General features: G+C 36.4%; 1 protein-coding gene across 6 annotated transcripts in view; it reads left to right on the top strand.

Moving 5' to 3' along the window:
• The window catches only part of TENM2 (teneurin transmembrane protein 2), a 959,433-nt gene that overhangs the window by 688,288 nt on the left and 258,109 nt on the right, over positions 1-13,036 (top strand). For all 6 annotated transcript variants that reach the window (XM_087887374.1, XM_034406200.3, XM_087887377.1 and 3 more), the window contains one exon: positions 11,214-11,452. In XM_087887374.1, the coding sequence (XP_087743500.1) occupies positions 11,214-11,452 (239 nt within the window). The remainder of the gene's footprint in view (positions 1-11,213; positions 11,453-13,036) is intronic.

Consider the following 13,036-nt stretch of genomic DNA (forward strand, 5'->3'; position numbering starts at 1 on the left):
CTTGATAAAACAAATTATAAAGTCCCTGAACAAATTCAGAAGCCATAGGATATGATAGACTCTATTGTACAGTAATAAACGTCTGAAATCATGAAACAAAGCTTTGAAAGGTACACAATTTTCAAATTATAAAGTTCTTTCAAATATCCCCTCAGGGACCAATATACAATTATAAGAGCTCTGGAACTAAGAGTAAGTACTACAGTGGCGAATGCTGTTGAAATGAAAATGTTCATGATAACAGTGTAAAAATAAGGGTGCTAAGAACTCCAAAACCATGTCTGCAAGTTTCATGAATGGATGTGAGTGTGGCAGATGCAATTCAATACAAGCAAGTTAAAAGTTAACTTGGCAAAGCAATATATAAGCTTCACGTATACTTTAATGCAGTATGAGCCAGTAGTGATTGATTAGCAAAGGATGAATGGTTTCAATGCAATGGGTGGTTATGCAAGGGGAGAGTTATTAAAGTAGGTGGACTACAATCATTTTAAATAAATTAATTCCATGTTTTAGATCAGGGGTGTCAAACTGGCAGCCCACAGGCCAGATGTGTCACACACAGGCCATGCCTACCCCGGCTCCGCAAAGGCAAAAAACGTTGCAGTACGTTGCGATACGTCACCTGATGCAATCGACTTTGAAAACCATGCTTTAGATCATTGGGGAGGAAAGTGAAAATTCTTTAATTATCAATTTATGTTTAATAATGCACAGGTGAGGATGCACATTTGCTAAGAATGGAAGGGAAGAGAAAGGGAAAGGGCTGATGATTCCTTAAAGTCTAGTCTTTATAGCCGTGAAGAACTAGGCATCCTAGGGATCTTCTCACTTTTTTTTTTTTTTTGTCCTTCTTGTTCCTTCTCATGTGGTTGCCTTATTCTATAATTCTATGTTTCATACTGCTAAATGTACAGAAAAGCTAAAAAAGGTTTTAAAAATTAGTTGGGTTTATCAGTTTAATTACTTTTTCCATTTCTGCTTTATATTTGCCAGTGTGAAACGTAGAATGATAAAGTAGGGTAACCTTCATTTTCAAGAATGAAGACAGATGCCTTAAAGGCTATTACATTGACAACATGCATGAAAGTCCTTAAGGAATGCTCAAAAGAAAGCAGACCATCTTTCTATGAGGGTTAGGGTTAGGGTTAGTAGTATTAATAATTTTTCTCTTTACTAACTGGTCCCAGATGAACAGCAGAAAGGAGAAAGCAAGAACAGTGTCTTTATTTTCTGGGCCACTTTCCTGTTCCCCTTGTGACAAATTGAATATATCTTTTTGACTATTTTAATACCCAGAATGCTGGACCACGTAAGGTATTTGGCTGATCCAGCAGGGCACTATATTAACCAAAACTATATGCAATTTTAAGGGACGCGGTGGCTCAGTGGCTAAGACCCTGAGCTTGTCGATCAAAAGGTCAGCAGTTCAGTGGTTCGAATCCCTAGTCCTGTGTAATGGAGTGAGCTCCCATTACTTGTCCCAGCTTCTGCCAACCTAGCAGTTCGAAAGCACATAAAAATGCAAGTAGAAAAATAGGGACCACCTTTGGTGGGAAGGTAACAGCGTTCCGTGCGCCTTTGGCATTTAGTCATGCCGGCCACATGATCATGGAGACGTCTTCGGACAGCGCTGGCTCTTCAGCTTTGAAACAGAGATGAGCACAGCCCCCTAGAGTTTGGAACGACTAGCACATATGCTAGCGAGGGAACCTTTACCGTTTCCTATATGCAATATTAAGAGATTTGGATTTTTGGTTCAGTAAGATTAAAAAACCATAAGTACCTGTTTTTGTACTTCTGTTTCTTATAAAAAAGAAGACGAGTTCTATCTGCCTTAAAGTCTAGTTCAATAACTACAATAAGTCCTGCCTGCCCTGTTTTGCTGCTAGTTTTAAGACCACCTACCTATAAAACCTAGGAAAGCTTTAGGAGTGTTGTATTGTAAGCATTATCTGATGCTTCTCTGCCACTTTAAAAAAAAATTAAAAAGTGTTTATATTCCCTCACATCAGCTGCTGTTCTAAATGGTGGGGGAAGCAATTAAAAAAAGAAACGAGAACAGAGCTTTGAAATATCTTCAGGCAATTTATGATACTATGACGAAGGTACTTAAAAATATGTGTGCCCATCAACTTAAAAGATACTTTGCCAATTTACATATTTAATAATATATCTTTCAGAAATGTATAGAGAAAAATTAATTTCTAATGTAGGAAGAGGGAATATCCAGCTGCCACATTTGCAACTTTTCCCTCAACTCACTTGGAATAGTGTGCTTATTTTTTGTAACCAACATCTGTTCTTGTTTGATATATCTAGCTAAGCCCTGACTGAAAAAAAAAAAGTTCTACATAGAATATATTCAGGCTAAAATAGCTTAGGGGTTATTTGACACATTGGTCAATTGACAAATCAAAGATTATTGAATAACCTGTAATGTGGCAGTAGTTCAGTACTGTGAAGTGCTCCCAGAAGCCTTGATCCTAATAAAAGTTAAAAGATTGGCCAGTTGCCTACTTAGCACATGTTACTTTACAAATGGAACAACTTTTTTTGTTAAGTTGATGTCTTCAATGATCCTCAAATTTCATGCTTAAATCTATACATAATCATTCACTTTTACATTTTTTATAAATAAAAAGTAATTTCATCATTTTATAAATATTTTCGTAATTACCAAGAAGATTAAAATGTACTTTTTTGTGATTTTAGAAAAAGTAAGCTATTTTAAAATACAGGTTTTTTAAAAAAAACCAAAAACCAATTAATTGCATGGTTTTTTTTTGTTTTTTTTTTGTTTAGGCAAATATTAAATCCATTAACTTCCTGGCTTATTTAAAATAGTTGTTTTAAACCAGATAGAATTCTTTGTATCATTGCTTTAAAAAAATCCTCTGTTTACTGAGGACACCACTTTCTGGAAAATGGAAGATGTTGGAGTTCTGATTTCTGAATTAGTTTTCCTGCTTGGGTTTTGTTTTTAAGGATAGGGACTCTGCCTATGCAAATATTTTAGAGATTGAGTTGCTTGCCTCCTTCTCTTGCTTGTATGTTTGTTTGATATAGAGTGAAGAAAGACATGTCCTCCTGGGGGGTGCAAACAAGGTTGAGTTGTAGCTCTTTTCTCAGGAGAGTTTGTAAGAACTCATTAATTAACTTCAGAAGCTTTTTATGTTCTCAGCCAAAAGTACAGCAAAATCAAGCTGCCGCTGAAAGGCAGCATATGATTAATATTATTGATCCATGTTAATAAATATGTACTGTATATTATAGTGGTTATCAAAGTGACATAAAACTGGAAGAAATCTGATAGCGTATTGAAAAATATCTTCTTCAGACTATGACCTTCAAGTTAATACAAAGGGGCTGTCTAATGATATTTCTGTTCTACAATCTCCACAGTGTGGAGAACTCTTCTATTATTCAGCATATACATTGGCTTGATAATTCAAAATTTATTCTCATGAAAGTTATGTTTTTTTTTTTTAATCTTATGCTCATTCATATATATATAACTGGCCTCTCCCTGCACAGAATGAAATATAGATTACCTTCAGGGCAGTGACAAGGAGTGCTGCCTTTTGCCTCTTACCCAGTGTTACCTACTAGCAGGAAAATCAACCATAAAAAGTCTAGGAATATATAGTGGGAAGGGATTAAAAGTTCAAACAGTCTCTTTCCTGACATCTCTTTGCAGATGGTTGATATCAATTTTTAAGGATTAAATCAGGAATAGCCAACACTCCAGAAGATAGGCTCAAGATACAGAAGGATCTTGACAGACTTGAACAACTATCTAACAAAATGAAATTCAACAGTGAAAAATGTAAGGTTCTACATTTAGGCAAGAAAAACAAAATGCACAGGTACAGTATATGAGGTACCTTGCTCAATAATAGTAACTGTGAGAGGGATCTTGGACTCCTACTGGACAACCATTTAGATATGAGCCAGCAGCAGCTGCCAAAAAAGCCAACACAGTTCTGGGCTGCATAAACAAAGGGGTAGTATCAAGATCACGTGAAGTGTTAATACCACTTTATTATGCCTTGATAAGGCCACACTTGGAATACTGCATTCAGTTTTGGTCGCCACGATGTAAAAAAGATGTTGAGACTCTAGAAAGAGTGCAGAGAAGAGCAACAAAGATTATTAGGGGACTGGAGGCTAATACGAAAAATGGTTGCAGGAACTAGGTATGTCTAGTTTAATGAAAAGAAGGACTAGGAGAGACATGATAGCAATGTTCCAATATTTCAGGGGTTGCCACAAAGAAGAGGAAGTCAAACTATTCTCCAAAGCACCTGAGGGTAGAACGAGAAGCAATGGGTGGAAACTTAATTTATTTTTTTATTTATTTAAATTTTTATACCGCCCTTCTCCCGAAGGACTCAGGGCAGTGTACAGCCATATTAAAACAAACACATACCCATAAAATTTAAAAACAATTTAAAATATATTAAAAACTACAAACACCCCATTAAAATTCATTTTCTAAGCCAGCCCGGCCTGTTGAAACAAAAGGGTTTTAAGGGCACGGTGAAAGGTACGTAGGTCGGGGATCATGTGAATCTGCAGAGGCAGTTCATTCCAGAGGGCAGGTGCCCCCACAGAGAAGGCTCTCCCCCTGGGTGTCGCCAGTCGACATTGTTTGGCCGACAGCATCCTGAGGAGTATCTCTCTGTGGGAGCGTGTTGGCTGGTGGGAGGCTATCGGTGGCAGAAGGCGATGTCGTACATACCCAGGTCCTAAGCCATGGAGAGAAGCAACTTAGAACTAAGGAGAAATTCCCTGGAAGTTAGAACAATTATTTAGTGGAACAACTTGTCTCCAGAAGTTGTGAATGCTCCAACACTGGAAATTTTTAAGAAGTTGTTGGATAACCATTTGTCTGAAGTGGTGTAGGGTTTCCTGCCTAAGCAGGGGGTTGGACTAGAAGACCTCCAAGGTCCCTTCCAATTCTGTTATTCTAAATTCTAAATCAAATAGAAACCTTTAGGCCAGAGGACACTTCTGTAAACATACATAAACTGATAATAATTAATAAAAGTAAAAGGTAGATATACAGTAAAATTACATGAAACAAATTAGTGCACTAACAGTAATACAACTAACACAAGCAATCACCAAACTTTGTACTCATCTTCAATCATAGGTAGGATAGGTGGAACAAATGATAGTACACAAAAAAAAAAGAAAGAAATGGAAAGACACAGTATGCCAAAGTTAGGATCAATACAAATAACATTATTGCTATCAATTGTCACTTAAACAATAAATAGTAATTGCCACTTGCCCCTCCCTTTCTCTCCTTAGTGCATCATTCCTCCCTTAAACCCACTTGCCTTCAGGCTGCTGTTTCTCTTGCAAGCTGTGGAAACACATGCAGGCATGCACAAACCCATCCATTAAACACCTCCTCCCTTTCATCTACTGCTGTGTTTCTGCTCTAGCCAGGTGACATTTCTATGGTGTATGGGTTTGTTTTGACAGCTCTGAGACTATATTTATTTCCATTATTGAACCCCAAGCTTTGCAGGACCTCCTTGGTGTTTTATAGGAGGACCTGCTTAGAGCTTCTCTGAAAGCCCCTTTCAGTGTGTCTCACATCTCACTTGGCATACCACTCCTCAAGGCCTTAGGGGAGGTTAGTGGTTTGACTCCTGCAGCATCTTTTGTTTGTTATAGTAAGTTTGCCTTCTGGACAATTTTTATTTTTTAATGGTTCCTTTCTTTTTTTAAAGTAAGAAGCTCCTCTGAATTATTTGGAGTCAAGTGGCCCATAAATTGTATTAAAAATGCAAAAGAAACGCTGGGCCAGTTGGAATCCTGATGATTGCTAATATACAAAGATGATTCTAATGTCTTAACATCCAAATAAGATTCTAACCTCTAATGTGACAGCAGAAAAACACTATTTCCAGGCCAATACATCTTAGATAGTTTCAGCCTGTCTCAGCAGTGGGCTTGAGGATATGATTGAAGCTATGTTAGAAGGTCATGGCTTCAAGAAATGGTTAATATGGCACCTTTGTCCTACAGTAGTCCAAATGTGTAGGTGAAGCCTAAATTTTTTTTTTCTTCACCATGTGTCATTCACGTATACAGGAATCAAACTGTACAAGCAATTTGATGGAGAAATTGGAGTTCTTTCTTTTGCTGCTTTTCAAAACCCTTCTATGTGACAATGTATGTCTCTTATGGCAATATGCTATTTTGACCTCTGATTGACCAGGTGAAGACAAATCCCCTGAAGACTTAGAAGGCATCTTATTCAGGAGTGCAAGTATCTTTTCCCCTGCTTGTAAAAAACACACACAGCATTGCTACAGAAAAATAAAGTAGGGCTCTAAAAAGTGCTACTGTTCCTTAATTATATGATGCTAAGCAGAAGTTGTATTGCATCTTTACCTGCTTTAAAACCTTTTCTCAGTACACATGGTTGCTTTAGGTTCATCTTAATGCTTTTATAGAACAGTGTGCCTAAAGGCTGACACCTGCTTTAAAGTCTGACATGCCATTTTTCTTGTCAGGCATTTTTCAAACATGGTGCTTCTATGTGTCCAACTGTGTCCATGTTAAGAAATCCAAGATGCCAATGAGCAACTATTCCGGTATTTAACACAGGACAGTTTGACTGAACACTGGCATTGATTAGAAAGAAAGGTTTGTCTTTAGAGAATAGGTAACTACAATTTAACCGTTGGAGAATTGTTAATGTCTTGTATAAAAAGGCAATTGTTCGTGAAAAGCTTCAAAATGTTCCTGAGTCATATCTTGTGTTATTATTTTAATATTTTTTTACGTTGAATCTGAATGATTGTTTCTCTGCCTAGTGACATTTTGGCTAAACCACTTGAATATAGATTATGCTGCAGCCCAGAAAAGCCTGCAAATTGGTTTGTCTGTATCTATGTACAAATATTGTGGACAAAGGAAATGCATCCATGGAAGCCTCAAAATGAGGCTCCAACAGGCCATAATTCCCAGATTACTTAAGTATAAAAAAGAAAGACCTATTTTTCTAGCTCTTTGGGAAGTTTCCAGTACTTCTGAAAATTAAAAGATTAAGGAAAAGCAATATGTTTTTGCTCATTTAAGAAAAACCTGTTACTGCTTATATGTATTTTTAATCAACAAATGCCTGTTTAAACAATTCTGTAAGTTCCCGAATAACACTGTTATTCGGTTTCCCATTTGTGGGAAAGTGGTTGTAGAGTTTAAGAAAGCTGTACACACTTTGAAAATGATACAGACATTGTGTGAACCAGTGGTGGGTTGTCCCCGGTTCACACCAGTTCTATAGAAACGGTAGTAAAACCGGCGGGAGGCTGTGCCCACTGACCCCGACGTCATCAGAACACTTCTGCACATGCGCAAAAGCTTCTGCGCATGCGTGGCCCCGTTGCGAATCGGTAGTAAAGGTAAGTAGAACCCACCCCTGGTATGAACACAGCATCTCTCTCCTGTTCATTAAAAAAGCTCTATTATTGACACTTTTTGAATAATTTTTATGGTATATAGCATCCTAACATTGGCCAATCCTGCAGAGTAATCTACTATTGGGGTTTGTCTTTGTTTATAGCAAAATATAGTCGTAGGAGCTTCAGTGTATTCAAGACTAGAAAAAATGTGTGTTTCTGTGGCAATTAAGCATAGCAATTTTTTCTTTCTTTTTCTTCTTGATTGGGTCCTTGACTCTTTTAGAACAAGTGAAGCAATTCTGTGCGGTCTGGATGTTTAGAAATTGGTTCCTTCTCCCATATTGTGAAAATCCCTGATTTATTGCACGTTACACAGAGAACTGCAAGCTAATTCAAGACAAACTATTTATATATGCATTACATTTATACCCAGAATAACATACAACAGAGTTCCCTTTGAATGATCAGAAGTATTCCTGTCTAAGAGAAGTTTATTTATTTTATTTTTATTTTATATTGGATTTCTATACCGCCCTTCTCCCTAAGGACTCAGGGCGGTGTACAGCCAGATTAAAAAAAACATGCAGAACAAATATTAAAAACAATTAAAAGATATATAAATTTGGCCCAATTAAAACTCATTTACCAATTAAAAACGTTTAAAACATTTAAAAACAGTTAAAAATTTCATCTTAAGCCAGCCCGGCTTGTTTAAATAAATGGGTTTTAAGGGCGCGACGGAAGGCACTGAGGTCTTGGATTCTCCTTATCTCTGGGGGGAGCTGATTCCAGAGGGTGGGTGCCCCCACAGAGAAGGCCCTCCCCCTGGGGGTCACCAGCCTGCATTGTTTGGCTGATGGCACCCCGAGGAGGCCCTCTCTGTGGGAGCGCACGGGTCGCTGGGAGGTCGTCGGTAGCAGCAGGCGGTCTCGCAGATAGCTAGGCCCTATGCCATGGAGCATAGTTAAGACTCAGTTGGTTTTCCTATATTTATTTCAGCTGTTTTTAATACCAAAGGTGAATGAAATGAATCTGAAATTGAAAATATGACATAGGACCGAAAAACACAGTACAGTGGGTTTGTAATGTCAAATAGTAGCTTACTAGAAACCTAAACACGGTTTAGAGAGAAGAGGATGCTAGAAGAATAGAAAAGTATAATTTGTATGGCTGGCTTCTGCTTTCACAGAGTCAACAATTAGCACCACAGTTCAGCAAACATAAGGTCTTGCTCAATTCAGCACTGTCAAGCTGTTCTCTTTAAAGAAGAGCTATAACAAATGGACAGCCACAATTAAAAAATAATAATTTTCAATGAACTCATATTCAATCAATGTGATTTTAAGACAGTAGTACCTTTGTCTCTTTTGGCTTTTATTTGTAACTGCAGAAGAACTGCGCTCTTCAATTTTTTGTTCTGTTTACAGATTCCTCGCTTCTGAAATTCAATTGTTGAACTTTACTGTAGAACTTGGACGTGGTTGTTTTTATATTTAGTCAGAAAAAATTGTGGTGAATATGCTGTTACTTACTTTACATATCTTGCCAAAATTTAAAAAACCCTCTAAAAATCAAATATTAAGAATTATACTAAAAATTATTGTACAGTTCAACAATCAGTTTACAAAAAATAAAAACACAAGCCAAACATACGAAACAATAAAAAAATAAAAGTTAAATATTGCAGCTCTAACATATTAGGGTTCAACTTCAGTCTGTTATCTCCCATCAACAAAGTGTGATTGGAGGTGGCCGATCACCAGTGGATCTGGTCATGGTTTTCTCAGAAATAGGCGAACCATAATCTTTTTCAATGCCATTGGGAAGTCCCCTCTTGCAAGGCAAAAAAAAAAAAAAATGTCAATAGGAGGTCCAGTTTGAAAAAATGAGCTTCCTGCAGTTGTTTCAAGAAGACAAAAACAACCTGGTTTTTGTCTTGGGTCAGTTGTGATAGAAAATGAGATTGGATGATATCACCATCAGTTATCTGATCACAGTGTAACTTCCAGTTTTTCCCTGCCCAAGGAGATAGGATGGCCTGCCCTAGGCAACTTGCCCCATAGGTTCCAAGCCCCATAGGCTTGGAACCTATGGGGTTGGAAAGGGATCTCAGAGTTTTTCCCAAGGGTAGGTAGACAAACCTTGGACTCTGCTTGGAATAGGAGTTTATAAAGGGGCTTGAAGCAGAGGCTCCTCTGAAGCCCCTCATCATGATTGATCCTATAGTGCTTTTTGGTTGTCTGAGAAACTTTGGGACATGAACCACCAGAAGAGAGGCCTAGATTATCTTTGGAGGAACAAGGTTGAATTCAACAAAGCATGAGCAAGAGCCCATATTAGGAATTATGCTGTGGTGATAAGGACAGAAAAACTTCATTGTTTTTATGTTTTTTTTTTAAATTGGCATATAGTCATACATCAGTCCTCTTTGAAGTGACTTGCGTTTTGCTGAGAGAGATAAGCCATAGAATTATTGTGCCACATTATACCATGGATTCAAAAGGGGAGAGCTTTTGTTGTGACATCGCAAAGCATGTTTCATTATTTCGATGTCACATAGCGGTAGAATAAAATTATTATTTTAATATTAAATTTGAATTTCATTATTTTGTGTAAACTATTAAGAAGAATGAGTAAATCAGCCTTCTATGATAGCAACATGTCTATTGTGAGGTCTTTTTTTAAAGGTTTTCTGAGGGGAGTTGTTTTTATTTTTTGTTGCAAAACTTTTCCATTTTCTATGATTGGGAATAGCTGACAATTTATGTGTAAATTTACTTAAGAAAATTTGAAAACATCAATCACACACACATCGCACCATCACAATCACCACATCATCATTGTCATCCACATACTCATCACTATTCCTATTACATTGCTAATAGATTTTCATTATGCAGCAAAATCTTCTCACTTTTGAATTATAATTTAAGCTTTTATAGCATTACATTTTGATTTCTTTAATGTTCTGTACATAGCTTGTTGGTTCTGAGCCATGCTGTCCTGAAAATAGTGCAAAATTCTATGGTTTCCTGGTTGGATGGACCATTAATAAGACATTACTGATTTTCCAGAGTCTGAACTTGTTTTGTATTAAGGTTTATAAGGCTTCCATTAGCCTTGTGGGTATAATTAAAGATAGTAGATTTAGCTTCTAATACCCTGAATTGTATTAAAAAAACAGCCAGGCTTCCCATTGTCCCATGTGACAGAGAGGAACTTTTTACATTACTATTTGTTCCACAAGTATGAATCTCACAAGCATATACAGTACATTATATGTTTTCAGTTGGCATTTGTGTTACTGTCCTTTTCCTTGGGAAATTTAAGACTTGAAGGCCTGAGTGTGTTTAAAGTCATGAATTTTCTGTATGAGCTGGCATTTGAAGGAAGTATTATTATTAAGGTTAATCATTAATCAAGACCCTTAAATTGGATTCAAATCACTATCAAGCAACTTGTTTTTTGCTAGTTTGTTCAGATCATTGGCTTGGTTTTCACATAATGTTAAATCATTAGGTCACATATTTCTTTTGTGATAATGTGATCTGGGAAGCATCCATTATAGTTTAATCAAAACTGATGGTAATATGGTTTATTTGTTTTGCCTGAGCAAGATGTATGAAGGAGAAGCATTGTCAACACATAATTCTACAATTAAAATTAAATGTTGAGCAAACAGAAGCTTGCTTTCCTTGTCATGTGTGTTTACTTCATATTTCCAAATAGCTGAATTATTTGGCTAGGTTTCATCTGTTAACCATGATCTATTTATCTTCCTTTCAGGCATTTTTTGTTCAAGACATCATCTGGAACAACTCCTCTCTTCAGTAGTTCTTCCCCTGGATACCCATTGACCTCAGGAACAGTTTACACACCACCTCCCCGACTGTTACCTAGAAATACTTTCTCCAGAAATGCATTCAAGCTGAAAAAGCCCTCTAAATACTGTAGCTGGAAGTGTGCTGCTTTATCAGCTATCGCTGCTGCAATCTTGCTTGCTATACTGTTGGCCTATTTCATAGGTAAGTTGCATCTTTCAAGAAATCACACACAATCTGTTGAATAATTTCATGTCAGTCCACTGTGCTCTTACTCATGCAAAACCAAAAAAAAAGTAAGCAACAGTGCTATTTCTAAAATCATGTGCTCTTTATACTGAGAGGACAAGGACTGGATTTTTAAAATGAAATAACAGAAATACACTGCTTAAGAGACAATGCCCTAATTTTGTTCTATTTAGCTAAATTATATTCATGGCAAAAGGAAATTTACTTATACTTTTCTGATTAATCAGACAATGGTTCTTGTAGGAGCGGAGCTCATTGCTAGCCACAAGATTCAGTCCTGTGTAGTGTATAATGGTTAGGTAATTGGTTTAGTACCAAAAAAATCTTAAATCCAAGTCAACACTCAGCTGTAGAAATTAACTAGAAGACTAGAAGGAAATGCTCACTATCTCTCAGATTAACTCCCTTGGAAATTTGTCATTGTTATTGTTGAAATGATAACATTTGAGGAGGTAATACTATATGATTTCTGAGGGGAAAAAGAAGATGGAATCAAAATGATGAATGTAATTATAAGCTTTGAATGTTCATGATTTGATTGGTTATTCATAACTAATCTCTGAAGCCCTCTCAACCTAAGTTCTATCCCTTCTATATATCATAAAATGACTGAAAAAGAAATAGCACAGTAAGGCTCTGTGAATATTGAAAATAGCCTCGTATACATTCCAAGTTGAATATTATGTTATATTACATCTCTCATGTTGTTTCTGAATCATATCATAGTATACCTTCCATTTTTTTTCCTATTATACTCCATGTTTTATTATCTGTACAATAGGCACTCTTAAACTCAGTTTACATAAAGCATTTATATTACTTTCTTCTTTTACCTCTGTACTCTTTTGTTGTTAGACGGCATTGTTTACTTCTGAATCACCTTGTGAACTGAACTACTGTCTGATTCTAATACTGATCTTCTCTTTAAAATTTCGTCACCTGATAACTATACAATAGCAAAGCATTTTGGTATCTTCCTCCATAATTGTAATGAGAGCCATAAATTTGCAACTTCTATTGCTTCCTTTGTTCAAATCATCATTTGATTACACAGTAAAAACACTCTTCCAGATACCAATGATGTGCAAACATGGTACTGGCAAGCTTATCATACCAAAACATTTTGTTGCTGATACATTTATTGAGAAAAGTGGAAAGAAACCACCAAAATAACTATATGTAAGGAAACTAATTCAAAGTGCATAGTATTATTTTTAATAGAAAATTGGAAATAGCACCATTACATCTTCCTTGGACTTTGTTTTGCACTTTTATGTTAGAACTGTCAATTTATCCTTAATAAATATGACTAGACCCATTCTGAGTAAATTTGTACAGTATTTCAATGTTCTCTTATTTGTCTGATTCAAATAAAAAACTCAATTTGATGTCTATGTATTTATGTGAATAGCTATTAAAGAGCAAAGTTCAGAGATAAAAACAGTTTTAATATGGATAGTGCCCCAATTGGAGGTGGTTGGGATTCTAGATAATTTTCTCTGAATTTCCTGTCAGAAATCTAAAACAGAGGGAATAAAG

The sequence above is a fragment of the Pantherophis guttatus genome, chromosome 2 (genome assembly GCF_059756535.1).
Source record: "Pantherophis guttatus breed Tessera chromosome 2, ASM5975653v1, whole genome shotgun sequence".
Lineage (NCBI taxonomy): Eukaryota > Metazoa > Chordata > Lepidosauria > Squamata > Colubridae > Pantherophis > Pantherophis guttatus.